Source organism: Lepisma saccharinum, chromosome 4, assembly GCF_977018435.1.
Source record: "Lepisma saccharinum chromosome 4, izLepSacc3.1, whole genome shotgun sequence".
In the NCBI taxonomy this organism is placed as follows: Eukaryota; Metazoa; Arthropoda; class Insecta; order Zygentoma; family Lepismatidae; genus Lepisma; species Lepisma saccharinum.
The window spans coordinates 27,726,092-27,748,997 of NC_139232.1; the positions used below are offsets into that span (position 1 = coordinate 27,726,092).

General features: G+C 37.0%; 1 protein-coding gene across 4 annotated transcripts in view; it reads right to left on the reverse strand.

Moving 5' to 3' along the window:
• Positions 1-22,906, reverse strand: part of LOC145987119 (sodium-coupled monocarboxylate transporter 1-like) — a 138,010-nt gene that overhangs the window by 47,557 nt on the left and 67,547 nt on the right. For all 4 annotated transcript variants that reach the window (XM_083121604.1, XM_083121605.1, XM_083121607.1 and 1 more), the window contains 4 exons: positions 21,893-22,052; positions 17,878-17,943; positions 17,566-17,617; positions 10,588-10,655 (listed from right to left, as the gene is read on the reverse strand). In XM_083121604.1, coding sequence (XP_082977730.1) covers positions 10,588-10,655; positions 17,566-17,617; positions 17,878-17,943; positions 21,893-22,052 — 346 coding nt within the window. The remainder of the gene's footprint in view (positions 1-10,587; positions 10,656-17,565; positions 17,618-17,877; positions 17,944-21,892; positions 22,053-22,906) is intronic.

Genomic DNA, 22,906 nt, shown 5'->3' on the forward strand with positions numbered 1-22,906 from the left:
GGGACTGGACCTACAGTTTAAAGTGGAATCTGTACACTATATGCCTCCAACCAGGTATCGAGCCTGGGATGCTTTCATTACAAGGTGACTGCATTACCGCTATGCCATCGGGGAGGCTGCTATGGGTTTTAGTGATGATGACATGGAAGGTTTTGTTAATACAAGGTATATGTGTCAGACACAGAGGAATAAGTTGACGTTCCAATGTTTTGTTTGCTACATATTTTTAAAAATGCAGATTATATTAGTACTTACATTACTGATGTGTATATATTAATTTTTAATTTTGTTGGCCTCTGAAATTGTCAGTATTGGACCAATGGTTATAAATTAGTGGAACACCTCTAAATGTAAATTTTACCACATATCAATGAAAAATAGAATGCCTACATTCGCTTCCATGTGTGGTAAATAAGTTTTTTCTACATTTCTTTTGCAAAAATAACATTTCTTAAATTTTGGAAATCATGAATAAATGTGTTAAAAAAGACACTCACCCTCTCCACTGTATTCTGCCCTTCTTGGGAGAAAGTCTTGCTTCATGCAATTCCTGACTCTGGCCTGGGAAATGGAAATTCTGCAATCTCTTGCCACTGCCAACTAGTAGCTGCCTGTTGCAAAAAAGCAAATATAAACATCACTAAACATGCTAAAAATGTTTGAATTTAGTTCTACATTATCAGTACTCAGTAGTAAGTGTGTATACATTTGCATTTTATATCCATTCCATTATTTCAAAATTTCTCTATACATTTTGTAACTCTGATCAACACAAAACGTGTTCTCGTAGTTAAACATAATTCAGGTTAGCTGCTAGTGTTCTATTTCTCAATTATGACCTTTAAAGTGCTTCTGTATTTTCAATTTAATTTTTGTTGCGCCGCTTTTCTATCATATGGATCAATCGCGACAATAACTGCGAACTTATGACATATATACGATGAGACAATCATATATTAACGCCTTACCCCATGAGCATTAAAGTGCTTTTATATTATTTTTTACACAAGAAAAGGGCAAAGGTAATATTTTCCGTGGATATAGCACCGTGTCATGAAGGCAACTTAGAAGAACATTGGAAAAACCTATTGTATTTTTTTAAATATATTTTTATTTACACCTTGTACTACTGCAATACAATATACATTGACAAATATGTCTTCAACAAAGTCAAGCATGCGTACGCGGAAACCAATATTTCCTTAAGAAATCGAAAAAAATGCATTGACTAACAACGGCATATTTACATCGCTGATTACTGTTATTTTAATGTGCAAGTTTATAATAATAATAATACAAATCGTAACATACTCACCCTAAGATGGCCCGGAATGTAAGTATTCTCTTGCATCTCACATTATCCTTGTCTGAAGTACCAAAAGCAAACATAAATATACATCCATCTTCGACAATTATGGCAAACGACTCGACCGAACGACTGATCTTGGTTGGGTATGAGCTACCGAGTGCTAGCGAACGGAACGACTCGAGAGCCAGTGAACGAGTGAGTTTCGATAATACGGTATATTCCATGTCGTTTGTCTTGCAACCGACTTCAGCCACCAACTCGTCAGCTAGCTACCGTAACGAGTTTCAATAATAAGCTCCCTGAAGCGATGCGTTACAGGGTTGCCAGGAACACTCATATTCTGTGAAAAATGACATAGCTACAATCAGCCACATTATGTACCGTCAAACAAAACGAGAAAACACGTTCTGTAACCTAACAGGAAGTAAACAAACGATACGAAAAATGGTAGAAAGAAAATAGAATTCAAGTAGAAGTGGTCATATCGAATTTTGTATCATCTTGCATGTCAAATATTTGCAAATCTAGTTACCAAGTTGGTATCTACAATTTAGTCTATCCACTTCGTTCTTCTGATACTAGTTGTCTGTGACACACTGAACAGATGATAAAATAGAAATGAAAGAACTCAAAATTCCAAAGGTAAGCAACACATAATATAATGTATATTTAGGGCATTATGAGGCAAGTGACAAAAATGGTTGAAAATACAGGGATATAAATAGTAGTAAAACAAACTCTCCAACGATTGTGTTTATCTACGTACCGGATACACATGTAATAGTTTGCAACTCTGAACAGGGCAGTATATTCGCTACTGATTCATCATTAGATTGTTACTGTGGTTGTACGTGTTTCAGCCGTAATGTAACAACATGAACCTCGGATACTTCCGTTATCAACACAAAGTACCACAAGGCATCTGGACACAAACCTGTAGATATCAACCTTGCAACGAGATTTGCAAATATAATTGACATGTAGCTGGGCGTAAACAGCCACATGTTAAGTTGTAAGTACAATAAAATTTATTGTTGTTGATATTTGACATGTAGGCTGAGACAAAATCAGATATTGACTCTTCATTTTAAATACGTTTGTACCATTTCTCATATCGTTGGTTCACTTTCCCCTTCCCCTGAGATGACTGCTGATCTTCTGGCTGGTAGGCTATGAGTTCGGTTTACTGGACGCGTTTCTCGCTTCGTTTTAATTTGTCATTTTTGTGTTCCTTGCAACCCTGCCGTGCACTGTTTCGCCGCAGGAAATGACGTCACAGATACGATCAAATGTTGTGTTGGGTTGCCAGCATCCAGGCAGCAAAACTGCCTTTTTTGAACGGTTGTAGCGTCGAATTGACGCACCAACGTGAAAAATGTTACTGAGAAAAGTTGTTTGTTTCGATGTCCTCTACACGAATCTGTGGTCCGTGGGCGCCATTAAAATGACACCCTGTATAGTGCACTTTTATGCACAGATAGGCTAATTGGGACTGGACCTACAGTTTAAATTGGGACCCAAACCACTATGTCTTTCCACCAGGTATCAAACCCAGGACTCCTTGATTACAAGGCAATAATATTACCACGACGCTATCGGGGAGGCCCTATCAGCCCAACTAGTCAAGCTCTTTCCAGTCTGCATAGTCACACTAAGGTTCATAAAAGCATGTGAAAAAGGGTATTGCTTATTAACTGTGTCATTCACAAGGCAACAAATATGGAGAATTAAAACTTATGAGTGCAGTAAGATTAAGTGATCTATAATTGCTAGACACACTATTCCTCAATGCCTGACAATGCTTTCAACTCTTGTTGTCATCACCTTTTTAGCAATGAGATTATTCTTCACCATTCATAAATCTCTATATGCACTCCCTTCCAAAAGTTAAGCACGCAATGCAAATTTTCAAAAGCATATTTGAATTTGAGTGGCTGAAAATCGCTGCGGATGTAAATATCAGTTTTATGTGTAGCTTCCTTTTTGTAAGTAGAGAGTGAATCATCTGTACCTAGGTGCTTAATCTGTGTTCTTGAAATAGCATAAAAGCGGCGATTTCGTGCAAGAATCATCACACTTTCGTTGAAGATGCCCAGCATTCTGAAGGGTTTGAGGTGCATTTAAAAGCTGATACAAAGTGTTTATAACTTTTGTAGAATTATTTTTGATAAAATTCGTGTTTCTTTGGCTGAAAGAAGATGAATAACGTAGTGAGCACTGGCGTACTGTCAGATACATTGAAGCAGGACAGTCAATCAAATATGTCACTATTTTCTTTGGCATTGATCATTCGGTAATTTCTCGACTATGGAAACAATTCCAAACAAGTCAAACAGTTGTCCGGACACTTGTGCCCAGTCGTCCAAGGGTTACCATTCTCTCTTATGATTGATATATTGCTATAGTAGTCAAGCGGAATCGATGAGCGACCTCCACAACTGTTACATCCATGGTTGAAGCGGCACTTGGTAAGTCAATGTCTACCAGTACTCTCCACATGAAGGGATTGTGTGCTCGAGTACCACGTGTTTGTGTTTCACTAACCGTCCAACCCAGAGAAGCAATATTAAAGTGATGTCGTAATAAATGTCAATTGGACTGTCTCAGAATGGTGCAATGTCCTGTTCACGGACGAGTCCATATTTACCCTGGAATCAGATGATAAGCGTGTAAGAGTCTGGAGAGAATGAGGCACATGCAATCAGGCCAAGAACATCATGGAACATCACACATTCAGAGGTGGCAGCATCATTGTGTGGGATGGAATTTCAATGGGATATTGCACCGAGCTGCAAATCATTAAGGGCGGTTCTGTGACGGCTGTGCGGTATCGGGATGGAGTCCTAGACCCCATTGTGAGACTCCACGCTGCAGCAGTTGGTCCTGATTTCCTCCTTATGGACGATAATTCCTGTCCCCATCGAGCCAACATCATTGACAAGTACCTGGGAAGTGAGGACATTTCTTGTATGGAGTGGCTGGCAAATTCCCCCGACCTTAATACCATTGAAAACTTTGGGATTCCCTCGGGTGTACTGTCTCCGCATGTTTACCTCCTTCAGCCAGCCTCCTAAGAGAGTTGGAAACTGCCCTAATGGAGGAATGGCTATTGCTCGCATCTGCGATGGTTGATCAATTATTGCCTCATTGAAAGCATGGAAAATCGTTGTAAAGTGTGTGTGAAGGTCCGGGGTGGTCTCATACCATATTACTGTAAGTTTTGTTTGGTATATTTGCCTTTACACATCATTATGTTAATGACCCAGATGTGACATCATCATATAACTTACGAAAAGTATTTTTTTTCATCTTTGTACACAATTCTTGTTTTCTTTAATGCATAAACACATTTGCTACCATCATGTGCAATTTTGTGTTAATCAAAGCTTTATTTTCCATTTTTGTTGATTTTACCATCGCGTGCTTAACTTTTGGAAGTGTGTTTATATAAAAATGGGTGTGTGTGTGTGTGTGTGTGTGTGTGTATGTGTGTTTGGTCCGGCGTAACTCTCGCTGGGGCGATTTAAACCAAACTTGGAACACGTATCACTTGCAATCTTGAAAGAAATACTGTGGGGGGTAGACACACCTCACACCCCTAGGGATGAGGATGGGAGGGGGTGACATGTAAAAATAATTTAAAACGACTGATATTAGTGTGGAATCCATTATTTTTGGGGTCGCTAAGATGAATAGTGACACTCCCAATACCGTTCAACTTCAAGACACCCCTGACACCCCTAGAGGGTTGGGGTGGGAAGGGGGGGACATGTATAAATAATCAAAAACGACTGATATTAGTGTGGAATTCATAGTTTTTGAGGTTTTTAAGATGAATAGTGACACTCCCAATGCCGTTCAACTCCAAGACACCCAGGCACCCCTAGGTTAGGGGGTGGGAAGGGGGTGGTGATATATAAAAATAATCGAAAATGACCGATATTAGTGTGGAATCCATAGTTTTTGCGGTCTCTAAGATGAATAGTGACACTCCCAATGTCGTTCAACTCCAAGACACCCCTGGCACCCCTAGGGTGGGGGTGGGAAGGGTGTGACATGTAAAAGGACTGATATTAGTATGGAATCCATAGTTTTTGGGGTCGCTAAGATGAATAGTGACACTCCCAATGCTGTTTAAATCCAAGACACCTCTGGCACCTAGGGGAGGGGGTGAGAAGGGGGTGACATGTAAAAATAATAAAAAACGACTGATACTAGTGTGGAATCCATAGTTTTCGGGGTCTCTAAGATGAATAGTGACACTCCCAATGCCGTTCAACTCCAAGACACCTCTGGCACCCCTAGGGGAGGGAGTGACCAGGGGGTAACATGTAAGAGGACCAATATTAGTGTGGAATCCATAGTTTTCGGGGTCGCTAAGATGAATAGTGACACTCCCAATGCCGTTTAATTTATTTATTCTTGTTCTTGGAGGTGGAACTAAAAATGTTGTTCATAAATTGTTGTTAAATTTATATTATAATGAATTTGTAAAAGATATTACTTTATAATTTGTATAATGTACTTATACTTTTAAATACCTGTAAATGGTGGAGTGTCAATATATGTAAAAAAAATGCATTTGTACATGCTAGTCATAAGCTAGATTTTGAATTCCTCTGTAGTGAATGAAACTTTGAAGCCACAGGGACCTCAAAATTGTAATAGTTGTGCTTTATAGATCACCAAATGGGGATCGTACTATTTTTCTTGAAAAACTTGAGGAAATGTTAGATTTTTTCAGTAAGTCTCAATGGAAACACTTTAGTATCGTAATTGGTGGTGATCTAAACTCTCATTTTGATGTAACAGAAGATAAACAAAGTGTGACTGGATATAAAAATCTGCTTAGGCAGTTTAACTTTAACTATATGAATAATAAACCCACTAGGGGTTCAGCATGCCTGGACAATATATTTACAAACATAAAAACATCTCGTATAACATGTGATGTGACTGTATTTGCATACCCAGATCATGGTTCTCCTTGGCTAAATATTCCTAACTTAAAACCATCTGATTGTAACTGTAAGGAATCTAAAATAGTGATCTCAAGACCAATAACGGATGATAAAAAATTAAACTTCAGGAACTTGCTCTGTAATATAAACTGGCTAGATCTGTTAAGTAAACCTCAGTCCTTGGATACAGAACACACATTGTCTGATGTAACATTTGAAAAGTTGTTAATGGTATTTTTAGATATTTATGATACGAGTATTCCCCAGAAAAAGTGTAAAGTTAGTCTCAAAGTTAATAAGAAGAAAATACCAAAAAAGAATGCTGATTGGTACACTCCTAAGTTAGCTGGTATGAAATGTAGGGTTTTATTATACTTAGATTTATTTAAGAGGGATAAGACAGATCTGGCTAAATCAATCTACCTGAGGGCAAGAAAGGGATACAAATGGGCTATAAATGAATCAAAGAAATTCTATAATCTAACTAATATTGAAGCATCCAGGAATAAACGCAAGACTGCCTGGAACTTAATTAATTCGATTGCCAAATATAGCAAAAAAGATGTTATAGAAATCTCCCCTAATGACTTTAATAATTTTTGTATTAATTCTGTTGCGGAAATTTGTAACAACATTGTACGACACTCTGAAACAGTTTCCGACTTACTTGAACAGTATAGCGTAAGAAATTCTGAAATAAAATTTGTTTTTTTTCTGAAATAACTCCAGAGATAATTATAGATGTTGTGATAAAGCTGAAACCATCAGATAGTGTAGATATCTATGATTTATCCAGTAATTTTGTGAAAAATATCATAGATTGTATAATTCTTCCACTGACCTTTGGTATAAATATATGTCTTAGGGAAGGAACTTTTCCAAATGTATTGAAATTATCAAGGGTTGTACCAATTTATAAAAAAGGTGAGAAAAATTGTTTAGCCAGCTACCGTCCCATCTCACCGACTCCAGTGTATTCAAAAGTCTTAGAATCAATTATGCATTCTCAATTATGCAATTACTTGGACCATAATAACTTAATTTGCAAATCACAGTTTGGTTTCAGGAAGGGTAAGTCAACAATTGATGCCATGGACTCTCTAGTCAAAAATGTATTTAAGGCTTTTGAAACTAAGGACTTTGCTCAGGCCTCTTTCTGTAACCTGAGCAGGGCTTTTGATTTTGTAGAACACACTACACTTTTAAAAAAGATGACATACTATGGCATTGGTGGTACAGATCTTAAACTATTTCATTCATACCTTCAGAACCATAAACAAATTGTCTGAATAGGAATGGAGAGGTCAAATGTAGCTGAGGTCAAATGAGGTGTACCTCAAGGTTTGGTTCTTGGACCTTTATTGTTTGCTCTCATGATGAATGATTTACCATTTTGCTTCACTGCTCACACAGATGATACTACCTTCTTTAATGCCAGCTCTGACTTTAACACTTTTAAAGCCATAACTGATAATACCCTATATCAATCTTCTTTATGGTTCAGAGCTAATGGTCTTTTGCTGAATGAAAGTAAAACTCAACATATGTTTTTCAGTCTTAGAGACATCCCGATCGATAATAGCTCAGACAATGTGAAATTTCTAGGTATTGTTATTGATATTAAATTATCATGGGAGGCACATATTAAATACATAACTGCCAAGCTCTCCAGGGTTATATATATTTGTTGAGGAATCTAAACAGTCATGTACCTGAAGATTACGTAAGATCTGCTTACTACGCTTTCTTTCAAAGCATTATTTCATATGGAATTTTACTTTGGGGGAACTGCAGTTATGTACAAGAAATTTTAATACTGCAGAAAAAAGCCGTGAGAATAACTACCAACTCACACAAATTAGTTCATTGTAAGCCACTGTTCATTAAGATAAAATTTATGACTGTGATAAATCTATATATTTACACTGTGCTGTTGAATGTAAAGAAAAATTTGCGACATCTACAAAGTAGACAAGATGTACATTCCTATACAACAAGAAACAGCAGGCGTATAAATATACCCTATCATAGACTCTCAAAATCCCTGAATAGTTATGAAGCTCTAGGATTAAGACTATTTAATAAGCTACCTCTTGATGTGACATGTAACAATTCTGCGTGGTCGCCATTCACTTATTATTAAACCCTGCGTGGTCGCTATATTCTTTTTAATATTAGATGAAAGAGTTAAGTAGAATGTCCCTGCGAGGTGTATGCTTTTAGTTTAAATGTATTCTGTAAACATTAACGGATCCACCTCCAAGTTTATTAGCTTCAATTATTATTAGACCCTGCGTGGTCACTGTATTCTGTAAACATTATCAATTATTGTCATTTACACTATTCAACTCTTTGTTTAGTATTGCAGAGTCCTGCGTGACTCATTATTAATTGTATTGTCTGAATGCACACAGTTTTAGTTTATTATGACACGTGCATCTAGTGATTTTCCCACTAGTGATTTATCATTATCAAAACCTTGATAATTCTCAGTACGGAGTTTGCAATATGTAAAAAAATGAGTTGGCAATGTGTACTTTTAGTTAGAATTTTCATCGCCCATGCGCCGCCGCAAGTATAAACCCAGTGCAGCGAGGCCCGGAGCTCAGTTGGCTCCCTGATGTCAACGGGCAAACATCCAGGGTTAATCAGCCTCCCAGCCTGAAGACTAGAAGCCATCCCAGAAGGAAGGAGGAAGAAGAAAGAAGAAGAAAAGCCTAGCAGCAACCTACCTACCTGGTACGATCGCTTCGGCTGATAGGTGCTCAGGTTCTACGTGCCCAGCTTGTCTGGGAGTACCAGGACCTTTCCTTCCTAACCTGCCGTCCCTGCATAGGAGACACTGGTTGGCTCGCCAATTCACCGCTAACGCAGGGTGTCACGGCATCCTTTGATCCTTTTACCCAGCGCCCACTGTTCGAGGGTACCAATTGGTTTCGGCCAATTCCCGGCTGTGGTTGGGGGTACTATGCACAACCTACTCTCTCTTACAGGGCAACCCGTGACGTCAGCGGCGACCAAGGCCCTAAATAAAATTAGGTCCCCATACTCCCCCTGGCACCTCACTGCGAGGAATGAATTGAATGATCCCTGCCCCCTTTATCTCTTAGAGACCAAAAGTGGTGCATGTAAATACAGGTTCGTGGTACAGGTAAATGCACGTAAGGGTTACAGGTAAAGACATGTGTGTAAGTGTGCTAACGGACATCCTTGTGTTGTGATTATAATAAACATTACAGATATATATATATATAAACCTGGTATAACCTTTCTTTACACCCAGCAAGCCCTGAGATAATTCTGAGTCTATGTTCTATGACTGATAAGAAGTTAGCACATATGGGTATAAACTTTTGCCATCCTCCTAATTTGAAGTGCTTAGAGTGTGGTAATTGTGTGATGAAGAGGGTGAGGACGTTGCAGACAAATATGCCTATGAATGTATTTAAAAATAAACTGTATGCCTTGTTAGTTGCTACACCATTGTACTCAACTCAAGAATTTCTTGAAATTAAAAATATTGTATTTTAGTGCAACTTAAACATAAAACGGTTATAATTTTATATTATTTTATAATATATTTCACATGTATTTTGTTCTTGATGTTGTCTATTGCTGTACAAGCTTAATGACAATAAATTATTATTATTATTATTATAAAATTAGTTACATTTTACACTATAGTTAGAATTCATTAAACACCCGGGCAATGCTGGGTAATCAGCTAGTGAAAGGTTATTTAAGCATCACCTTCAGTGAAGAATGCTTTAATGGGCTACTGTGGATGACTGCATGAGTGGGGTTACAGCTCAAGCATATGTTTTAATTTTTTTGTAAAATCATGAAGCAGATACATGCTATTGTAATGGACATAATTTTCTGCAAATTTAAACTACAATTAAAATATTTAACTGTATTAATGTTACATTGAAATGTAGTATTTTAGGAATACAGTAACCCCAATGATATTTATTGTCAGGTACATAAATTAAAAGCATTGTCTCAACACTATTTTCATCTAACAATTTTCAAACACACTTTTCTATATCCGGGATTTGGCAGCACTTGAAAAATAAATCCTGACTACACTCCTGGTTCAAGCTTCAAGCACTTCCTCAAGTATTATTTGCTAAAATTAAGTTCACTGTTCATATGCCTAATGTGCTACGAAATTTATTTATTTTTCTGTGCTTTTGTGTCTGAAAAAAATATTCTTTCACCTTGGAGTGAATGTTTCTTACTTGTCTAATAAAAGCATACGGCATGGACTAGCTTTCATGAATGATGTTATTCAAGCCTAACACCTGTGGAACTTACCAGGGATGTGTAAAATATGCAGACAGCAAACACAGTTGTCACTGCTAAGTATGTGTTGATCCCAGTCACTGAAAACAAAATGGATAAACGTGTAACAACAGTGCAAATAAAATCGACTAAATTAATGTTAGTAAGAAGATTATAAATAATTACTAAACCTCCCAGCTACTGTGCATATAAAAGAGCAAAAGTTTTCATTGCTAAAAGCGTAATTTTATAGTGCTTGTAAAGGTAATTAATTATAATTAGTTATTAGTGTTAATGCACTGAAATGTAGTAAACATGTTTGCTTAGAAATGCTCACCAGCTATTCAAATCTTAAATATTTCCCGCCAACAACAGCAGTGAGGTTTCAACTAAGACCATGATTTACTTAAATTCAGATTGTCTGCTGATACTTTCTTGTTTCTTTTACATTATTTTCTACATTATCACTTCTGGTAAAGGTAAATATACCCCTAACACATTGAAACATGCTGTAAACGCATAAAGGGGAGCATGGAAGTATGGGCCCACTTATTCACAATCTCTGCTATTTGTGGCAGTTGTGTGATCAACATCATTTTCCATGACTGTGTTAGTGTAGGTTGTATTATATAAAAAAACATTAGAGTGTATATAAGAATCATGCGTTGATATACATACTACATAGTCTGTAGTCTGTTTGAAGCTGACATGGTTATCAATGTTCAACTGTTTAGTTCTCTCGATTTTTTGTTCAGCACTTGTGTTCGTCCAAGCAAGATGGTCTAATAAAATTATCTGCATAGAAACTGCAATGTTCTTCATTAACCTAATAGTTACAAACTTTCAGGGATGATGGAAAACCTTATTCAGAAGTTGTAAGCCCACACCATTGTGACAAGAAGAGTATGAAACCCCACAAACATGTATGGGGAGCTCATAAAAGGATAGGAGAAGTAACTTCCATGAAAGGCCCTGGAGAAGGCATGAAGTCAGTCTTGAGGTGTGTAGTGATGAGGTACAAGTGTTACAAATGCAACTTGTTGATGAGTGAACACAAAAACAGTGAAATGAAGTACATTCTTGAGGGACTGACAGATAGGGTGTTCATTGATGGAGAAGCCAGAAGCAGAAAGGTTGCACCAGACCATGTATCCATGGTGGAAACATCAATCACACACCATGTTTTCCAGACATTTCCAACATTTCCAGGAAACGGAACATTTGCAACCTTAACTTCTCAAGCTAGAAGGATACAGAATTAAAAGAATGTGTGATTTTGAAGTAGCAGTGCATGATCGTGTGGCAGAACAATCTTCAATAAGCCCTCGGATAATACCATACGAAATGGGTGTGGCCCACAGTTCTGTGTGGAAAGTACTGCAGGAACAGAAACTGCACCCTCATTATTTACAGAAGGTCTGCACTTTGTGTCCACTGACTTCGGACCTCATTTCGTGCTTTGCGAATGTTTACTGCAGCTCTGTGTGGTAAACCACAGTTCTTTGCCAATGTGCTTTTCACTGATGAAACCTGTTTCACTAGAGACGAGGTACTTAATAGTGTGTAAGCACGTGGATGGGCATAGTTAGCAATCAATTACGATACCATTTTCTTCTTAACTAACTGGAGCAGTGTACAGTGTGTGTCTGAAAGACATCCTCCCAAGTTCTTGGAACACGTTCCACTAATTGTTCATCACCACATATGGGTTCAACATGATGGGGCCCTAGCCCATTTTGTATCTAGTGTTCGTGAATATCTTGATCAGACATTCCCTCAAAGTTGGGAGAAAAGGTCCTGTTCCTTGGTCAGTGCATTCACCTGATCTGACCCCTATTGAATGTTTTATTTGTGAGATCACATAAAAAGTGTTGTGTAAAAGACACCTGTATATAATGAAGAGGAACTCATGGAAAGAATCCTTGTTACCTGTGTTATTGTCAGAACGACTCCAGGGATGTTAGAGCAGAAGCAATTGTTGTACCTGCATTGAAGCTGGAGAACATAATTTTGAACAATTTCTACATATGTATTCATCTTTCTTGGTAAGTATGGTGTGGTAATGGTAGCAGATGATAATTTACTTATTAAAGATAAGAACAGAGATATTTAAGTGTTTTCCACTTTCATAAGCATCCCAAACTTTGATTTTTTTAGACCATTTCATGCTCAGATGGGTTAATCCAGACTGGACCTACAGACATAGTGTCACAGCCACTGCGCTAATGTTGCATCCAAGAAGGGATTGTGTAGAATCTTCTAACAACAGTTTTGATTCATAACTCTTAACCATGGGCACCAACATCAATTTTTTAAAAAAAATTGGGTGGGCTCATAAACTTGAATCATAAGTGTGTAAAAATTCCGTCCAATTTCTTTGAACCACTTTGAGACTGCTTCCTGCACTTCCTCATCTGACACGAAATGCTGACCCCCTAGGTCCTGTTTGAGAGGACCAAAAAGGTGGTAGTCACAGGGTGCCAAATCGAGGCTATAGGGAAGGTGAGACCACACTTTCTACTTGAATTTCTGCAGTAAATCCTGTGTGACACCAGCTGTATGGCTTTTCTCAGCTTCTTTAAAGTCTCACAGTATGTTGCGGCATTGATTGTTGTTCCTTGGGGCAAAAACTCACTGTAAACAATGCCTTTGGAATCGAAGAAGATTGTCAGCATGACCTTTTGAACCATTGGACAGGTTATGGTTCTCCTTGGTGGTGGCGAATACTTGTGTCTCCATTCCATGGATGCCCTCTTTGTCTCGGGAGTGTATTGGTGCACCCAGGACTTATCTCCTGTGATGATTTTGCTCAGAAACTGCAGACCATCCATGGAATAATGCCGAAGAAGTGACAGTGCAGCATCAAAACGTTGATTTTTGTGCCCGTCAGTTAACAAGCGTGGCACCCAGCGAGAGCACAGTTTACGAGAAAGCATCTGATCACGAATCAGCATAGACGCACTACCATAGGATATGTTCAGTTCACCTGCAATCTCATTAATTTTCACACGGCGCTTAGCAACAATGATTGCATTCACATGCTCCGGGTTGTCAATAGTGTTCACAGTTGCAGGCTGCCTGACATGCGGTTCGTCGTTCATGTTCGATCTTCCTTCTTCGAACATCTGGCACCATATTGTGATCATGGGGCATGACATCGTATTCTCACCATACACCTCGACAATTTGGCAATGGATTTCACTCCGATTATGCCTTTGTGCCCACAAAAATCGGACGATGGAGCGCACCTCAATGTTGGATGCAACCTCAATACAACGTGTCATACACACACTGTGACTACTCGCATACTAAACCAGCTGAAGCACGGCTGCTTCTGGTGTGTGAAGAAAACATTCCCGACAGTGTTGCCACCAAGCATGATATTTTATCTCTCTTGGTACAGGAACACGGGTCGGGTGTAACTTACTTTTTGATTCATCGTAGTATAAGTTGGTGCCACTGCTCTTGACCTGGATTCCTTATCTCTTATGCACAAACACACACTAAATTTGCTAGTCCACAATACTTTTGTAAAGTTGCATATCCCTCTTGTCTCAATGGTTTTGGCTTATAACTTCTGAATGAGGTTTTTCCGGACAGGGGTTTGTTATCTCATGTTGGTGCTTATGCCGCCTCCTTCATCCCTGAAAGTCTGTAACATGGTCATGGAAACACCCCGTATATGATAAGGTGATTTGATTTGATTTATTTATTCACCTTTATGGATTACAGTAATCCATGGTTTTTATTGATTGATTAATTTCCTTTATTTTACTTCGCTATTTGTGCCACTTTTGGATAATTTGTGAAAATGCAGATGAGGGATTATATGATGAAATTAATGAATGAACACTCACAATCATCAATGCCCAGGCCGGGATACGAAGTCAGGACCCCTAGCGTGGCAACATGATGTGCTAACCATTTTGCCACAGGGGCTGGCTCATGGTTTTATCAATGTTACATGAATTTTAACATTTTATTAAGCAATACAGTATCATTTTCTTGTTACTAAAATTGTACCAATACTAAATTCTTACAAGGAAAATATATTTTTCTACAATATATTTTTACATAGTGATTTTGATGCTATATTTCCTGGATACATATATGGATTCAAATAAAATGATATGCACATATTGTGAACATCCTTTCAACAATGTTTCTATAAAATATGTTACACTTACATGAAACAGGAAATATAACAAAAAGAAACAATACTGTTTGGATACAAATATACAACACGTTTTCTCAAGAATACCAGGATGTTTTGCAGATGCGTTCACGACCTGTTTTTTCATTAGATTATCCTCAACATCCTCTGGATAATATTAATTTCCCTCGTTATTTGCACATATTGGAATATTTTGCTCAAGGGGAAAGTTATTATTTTATATACACAGATGGATCTAAAAGTGAATCAGGTGTTGGATGTGGAGTGTAATATCCACAACATAAAACAGACCTATTATTTCGGCCCTTATCAAAGTCTGATAGCTCTGCACTATGCACCATCTCTTTCACAAGTAGTTCTCTTGCTCATGGAACAACATGAAGGCCACACAAATCAAATTAGATACTAAATGATTCAAATTAGATACTAAATTAACCACCATCATAGGTGTGCAATTACTTTTTAGTAGATAGTTATAATAACAAGAGAAATATCTTTTATAAAACTTTATATAATCTAAATATTCAGTTTCCAACAAATTTGTTAAGTTTGATTGTTAATCCAGATGTGCGGATTGGTTATAGTTTGTTATCATATTTAAGGAAGTATAAAAGGCAAAGTGTTTTCTTTTAATCTAACATCTGTAAAATAGGGGGGAAACTGATAATTTTAATGTAAAACAATTATGTACATTTTATATGTGTATTGTAACAAAAAACGGCATAAAAGCTGTTAGGTTCAAAATAAAGGAATGAATGAATGAATGCACATATACACATAGATGGATATTCAAGGATGGATTGAAATAAAATGAGTGAATATCCTTACAGATGTGCATCAAGATATTCAGCTACAGAATAAATATAATGTTTTAATAACAGTTTAAGTTTTTCTTAAAATCGATGACATTCATTGATTTGTAATTTTGAGGTAATATGGTGTGCATTACAATTCCTTTATGATAAATACTGTTTCTTGAGCAGTTTGTTTTGTGTGTCTCCAGATGAAAACATTGAGAACTTCTTGTTTGATATCTGTGTACTTATGGCTTTTAGCAAAATTTGATTGGTTTAAGTGAATGAAATTGAGTTTTTCTCTAATGAATATGTAGGGGATTGTCAGGATTCTTAGTGAACCAAATAATGGTTTATAGTATGTGAAGCTAAGCACAAATTCAATGATTCTTATTATGTTTTTTTAAATTTTAAAAATGTCATTTTTGTCTTTGGTGAGTATTCCCATATAAGTATTGATTCTACATAAGCAGGATGTAGCATGAGTACTGTTTTCTTATTTATAATATTTCTTACAGCGCTGATCATGTTGCACATTTGACTCAATTTATTTGGAATAATTTAGATGTGATTATTCCATGTTAGTTCTGAATTTATCCATACTCCTATAAATTTTGTGCTGCTTGAACTTCTGTTATATTAAAGTTATTAAGTTTCACTTAAAAGTTGTGGTCTGTCTTTTGAGAGTGTTTTAAATGCATGAATGTTGATTTGATTGTGCTTAATGTCAGTTTGTTTTCCTGTAGCCATTGTTTCAGTTTCTTTTCTATACCAGGGGTTCCAAACTTCTTCGTTTTATGAAGCCCTTAGTGTTTCAAGTTATTTCCACAGTGCCCAAGTCAGAATGTAGGTGTATCTAACACTTATAATGCTCAGTTAGTGTGGTTAGGTTGCTTGTCTTAATTTAGACAACACACATATTTTTCTTATATGTAAAAAGTACTAAATAAGCACATATTAGAACAATCATATTCAAAACAATCACTGTCATTCCAGTGAAAATATTGGAGCATTTCGTAGCGCCCGTGTAAGCTAGTCCTGGTGCCCCAGGGTGCTATGGTGCACACTTCGGGAAGCACTGATATATGATATATACTATCCATTTGTAATTGTAATGCTTCAGGATTTTTGGAGCTAACAAATATACTAGCATCCTCTATATATAGATTTGTGGGGTCAGAACACCGGAGAGTGACAGTGGAGGACACCTCGAAGGTAGTTCAAAGAAGCAAGGTGTGGGGACAAGGTAAGACAGCATAACGAGCAGAGGTTAAGGTCCTCAGTTGTCCAGAGTATCTCCAAAAATGAAACTAAAGATTGGATATGGATATCGACGCACTCCATGCATGCCACTGCCCCTTTGGCTGTGTGCCAGAGGCATCTGGAGGAGAAGTAGCATGATGACAGAAGATAGCAACTTGTAACACACAAATCATTCCATTTTTATTTTTTTTCTGCTGGTTTTGGTCCACTCCACTGCTTTCTTCCTTTTGATGAACTGTACCAGATGTCTTTCCTGATTCACAGTGACGTGCGGTGACGTCAACACTTGGGGTAGCAATCAGTGGCATGCCCAAGGGGGTGGCTACAAGGCAATGTCAGTTCTCAGTGAAGCTCGTACCAGCGAACAGCCTCAACAGTGCATGCATGCTACATTAAAAATTCAAGCACATTACATTGAAAACCTCATATTTCCAACAACTTTCCTCTCTTTCCATTTTTCGCCATCTGCACTAATAATGCAGTTGTCCTATGGTGTCAGACTTTTGAAACACTCTGTACATATAAAGATTGTCAAAAATTGAACTATTATTATTTCATGTGTTTAGTCTGACACTATTTTTGATGCTACCGTTGAGTTCTGGCACATACAAGGCTTGATCGAAAACATGATCAAATAGTTGAATGTGTTTTATTTTTAGACTTTTCGCGAGCATATTGGCCACCAACCGCACTAGATATGTGTCAGATGGTATCATAGAATTAGGCATGTCATAGATAAATACCAGAAATAAAAGATAAGTTTAAATCAATGGGACTTACCTTGACTTAACGCTAGCGCTGGAGCATATACCACTACAGCCATATAGAGTACCTAAAAATAAATGAAAAGTTTAATTCACTGAAACTTAAGTATTAAAAATTCCATATACCCTGCCAGATTTTTAACATCATATATTCTTTCAAGCATTAAAACTTACCTTCTTACTCCATAGTGCTCTTATCTCAATGGCCTTTATGTAACCAGAACTGTAATTGTACTACTTAGTTTGCTTTCAGCTTTTTATATACTTGGGCTATAAAATATATATATATAAAATATCACAAACTACTATTATCTAAGTTAATACTCACCATTTGCAGTGTGAACAGCAGGGATCCTATTAAGCGTATGGTGTGATTGAACCTAAGTTGGAGGTACTGAAAAAGTAGAGTGAAAGCAATATAAAATGTGTGTGAATTATTATGAATGCTCATATAAAAAAATATGTATTTTTAATTTTGCATCTAAGTTTACTTAATAATAATCATTATATATATATATTTTTTTTTTCAAGACAAGAAATTCTCTAAGCGCTGACCTCTGTGGTTAGCATAGTGCACAATGATGGCCCAGCGGCCTTGGGTTCGAATCTTTTCCTGAGCAAAGTGTGTTCTTTGTGGGTGTTCCTTCATCAATTTCATCATATGATCACTCATCCTCGTTGTTGCGATTAGCCAAAAGTGGCAGAAATGCGAAGATAAATAAAAAAAATCGATCAAATTCTCTAAGCAAGTCTTCTAAATAATAAGTATTTCAGGAATATATTCTTAAACATTATCTTCTTGCCTCACACTTTCATTATTGAAAATATATATGTTTTAATATATATATTAGTGGCCGCGGTGGCTCAGTCGGTAACGCGTCTGACTACCATGCTCAAGGTCCCGGGTTCGATCCCCGGCCGGTTCAAATCCGGGAACTTTTCTAACGGTGGAAGCGGCCCCGGCGCCTACCCAGCGTCGAATAACATGGGTACCTGGGGGAAACCCTGGGGGGTAAAGGCGGTCAGGGGCGTGATGCTGATCACATCACCCCTACTCACGACCGGATCAAGAAAGTGTGGGGCGTTACCCCCACACCCCCTATATGCCTTCATGGCATGGTGCTATGCACAGGGGAACACTTTACCTTTATATATGTTTTAATTGTATGTCAGGTGATACATGAAAACTGTTATTTTTAATTAGACAGTAGGAAATTAAAAATATTCTATTAAATTAAACTATTGTGCATCATGATAAAATAAAATAAATTTATTCACGTTTTGTGGAATGACAGATTAGGTAGCAAATAATATTATGAAAAGAAGTACTCATTCACTGAAATTAAAAAAGCATAATAAAAATCAGTTCCATGGATAAGTGAGAACTTATTTTCAGCATATTAAAAAAATACAATTATAGAAAATATGCATTTAGCTTTACAAAATCAGTGGCGGATTATTGACATTTTTACTAAAGCTGTTACCTGTGATATTCATTCATGATATATTCCTAATTTTAGGCAGTGTTTCCTGGAGAGGTGTGGGTGATCCCTTACTTTTAGACATCAAAGGGAGGCAAAGGCTATCACTATTTACTCCTATGTTAATTGACGATCTAGTAGTAGTTTAAATCTTATGAAGGTGTGATGAATCACCTTATTGATGTCAAAAGAGGTTATTTTTGTTAATGAATTTCTCCATTCCTTCCCTTTAATCTACCCATGTATAAAATTTATGGGTTTATTTCATGGGCTAAGCTAATACTGATTGGTATCTGTATCAGAAAGTGTAGGTTGGTGTTTATCTACCAATACTGGCTGATACTTTTCCGGCATTTTGGTCTTACATGGGATCTGCAAAAATGCAACATGATAATTTTGCAGATTCTAATTATCCAGGAAAGTAAGCAATTTTAACATTTATTTTTATTTTGTATCAGTTCTGTATGAAAACCTGAAGTTTGTGGTTACATAATGTGCATTTTAATATTCTGATGTAATTCTCGTACATTTTAAAGCAAAACTTGTGATACAAGATGCATACAATTAGAATGGAATACCCATGAACTAAGACTAATCAACATTTTGAAGAACTTTTAATTAGTACAATTTCCAAACATTGATATTGGTATTGGTGGGAATTCTAAAGAGTACTGGCATCGGTATGGCTATCAGTTTATTTATTTATTTATTTATTGCAATTTCCAGTATAGCAGAAGCCATTTTAAACCGGAAAGACACAACAGTAAAAACAGTAGCCTAGTGTTAAAAAGAACACATGAAACAAGATAAAATAAAATAAACAAAATATAAACATAAATATAAACATAAACAAGCCAAGACAGTACCAAGGTATAACTTACGTACATTTTTTTTCTAAGTTGGTGATAAAAGACGAATATGAACTGAAAATATCTACTTGGTATGAGATGATATTGAATTGGTTCGGTAGCCTATGGAATATTGAACGTCGCATGAATAATAGTCTGGGAGTTGCAGTGTGGAAAGTCTCCTTGCTCTGTGTTTTATGTCTGGGCACTCTGAAGGAGAGTTCGTGGAGTGGGATGCTACATCTTAGGTTTCCATTTATGATCTTGTATAGTAATTTCATATCTGCAACATATCTACGTGATTCTGAAGTATTTATGTTTAAGTTTACAGGCAGATCTTTCTTAGGTAGGTGTTTCAGGGCCAGCACTCTATATCGAACGATGGAGAGGAAAAAGCTGAGAACACGCTCGATCTTGGAGGTATGAGAAGGTGCATCCATGTTCCAGATGGGTGAACAGTATTCTAGAATGGGGGACACAAAAGTTTTGAAGTAAATGGAAAGTGCTTTAGGGTTCTGGATTTCGGTGAATCTGTAAAGTAAGCCTAGCATACGCATTGCCTTTTTTGTGATGGTTGATATGTGATTATCGAAAGTTAGTTTAGACTCTATGAGGATACCTAGATCTCGGTGTTGTGCTTCTTTTGCTAAAGGGATGTCGGTGAGTGTATAATTACCTTCAAGAATGTTTTGCTTCAATGAAATTGTTATGTAAGAGCATTTCGAAGAGTTTATGGATAGTTTCCATCGCTTACACCATTCAGAAAATTTGTTTATGTCATTTTGGAGAAGTCGCATGTCTGATGGCTGTTTTATTTCTCTCATAATCTTGCAATCATCGGCGAACATTAGAATTGTGCTTGAGATGGGAGAATTAAAGAGGTCTGTGAGATCATCCATATATAATACAAATAACAGAGGGCCAAGAGTGCTTCCTTGCGGCACACCAGATATAACAGGAAGCCAGTTAGAATGAGTTCCAGGAAGTATAACACGTTGTTGTCTATTACTTAGATAGGCTTTGAATATTTTTAACGTGTTTCCAGTTATATTAAATCTGTCAGTTAATTTATGCAGTAAATAATGGTGATCCACTAAATCAAAAGCGTTGGACAGATCAAAGTACACAACATCCAACTGATTACAATTAGTAATTGTGTTTATGGCATAGGATTGCATAGAAGACAGACAGATTAGTAAGGCATGAAGAATTTGGAAGAAAGTCGTGTTGTGCTGGGTTAACGTAAGGGGATGTGAATTTCAGAAGTCTACTTTTTAGAATTTTTTCACAGACAATAGCAAGTGTGGAGAGGAGAGAAATGGGCCTGTAGCATGTAGTATCTTTTGCATTGCCAGATTTAAAAATAGGAATGATATTTGCTTTCTTACATTGAGTGGGAAAGCAGCCTTCTGAGAAGCACCTATTGTATAATATTGCAAGAGGAGTGGCTAGTGAGTGAGCTGTTTTTTGAAGGAAAATAGTAGGAATATTGTCTGCTCCAGATGCTCGGTGAGAAGAAAAGGAGGTAAGGAAGTGCAGGACTTCAGCTGGTTCTGTAAAGACGGTAGAAAGAGAGTGAGAACAGATAGATTTGATAGGCGGGTGATCTAAAACATCATTCGAAACAATTTTTTTTTTGGAATGTTTGATTGAATAGTTCAGCTCTATCATTACCAACAGCTGAAATGCCATTGTGTGTTACTTCCAAAGGGATGAGTTTGGTTTGTCTCTATGAATTTATCAATGTCCAGAATCTCTTCGGATTAGTAAGGAGTTCATTTGTGACTGTGTTTACATATTCTGTGTATTTCTGTTCCATAAGGTCTTTACTATGCTTACAAAGTGCTTTGAAAGTGTTGTGTGTGTGTGGGGATTGGGGAAACCTTTCCACAGCTGCCATGCTCTTTTTTGTTGTGCAACATGTGATGCAACGGATATCGGCTCAGCTCTAGTAAACAGACAGAAACAAAAAAAGAAGTGTTGAATTTCCCTCAGCTTGTTTCTGATTACATACCTCATAAGCAGAAGTAAGCTGCAAGTTGAAAAACACTGGCATGTAACAATAGGCAACCATTGGGATAACCAGGAAGTTGGACAAAGCACACAACCAGTACAGAGTTCCAAAGTTGTATATTTCTGCTGGTATGCCCAATAGTCCCACAGCAGAAACAAAACTGTAAAGAAATAAATAAAATAGCGGTAAGGTATACAAAGAAAAAATACAGTAAAACCTCATTAATCCGGACCCCAATAAGTCAAACTTCGCTTAATCTGGACAGGCAAAAAAAAAAAAAAAAGTAGATGCACCACAAATTGTTAGTGAAGGAAATACATTCCAAACTGTCCCAACAGAATATAGACATGTACTTCAAACCAACTTCCAACTTCCAACATCACAACTTCGAGTGATGCCGAGCCAGGTCCATTGGGCACATCATCATAATATGGGTATCACGTATAGAATAGAATAGAATGGTCTTTATTTAAGCAGGCGTGTTTCGGCCTCATGGGCCGTTCTTACAACCAACCCTTGTCAAAGATACAATAAATGAATAAAAACAAAAAGAAAGAAAAAAAAACACATAATGATAATGATAATACAATAAAGATAATATAAAGATTATACAATGATAAAATAATACATTGAATAGATTAGTATATATACTGTTGAGTAAAGATAAGTAATAAGTCTTCGGTAGTTCAATATGTGTGCGGGGGGGGGGGGTAGGTTAGGTATGCATTATATGACGTATAAGTGCAGGTGCAATTGTTAACATATGAAGGTTAATGAAGTTGTTGGGACAATAGTAAGTTCTTCAGATTTTTCTTAAAACTTTGAAGGCAAATAATGTTAGTCAGGCAGTTTGTTCCATTCCCTGATCCCTGTAACAATGAAGGACTCTTTATATGTGGCGGTTTTATGTTTGGGGATTTTTAGATTATGCTTCTTGCGGATATTATGTTCGGCTGATGTTCTACGAGAACAGATCTTATCGGATATGTATTTTGGGGAGCCACTCTTAAGTAT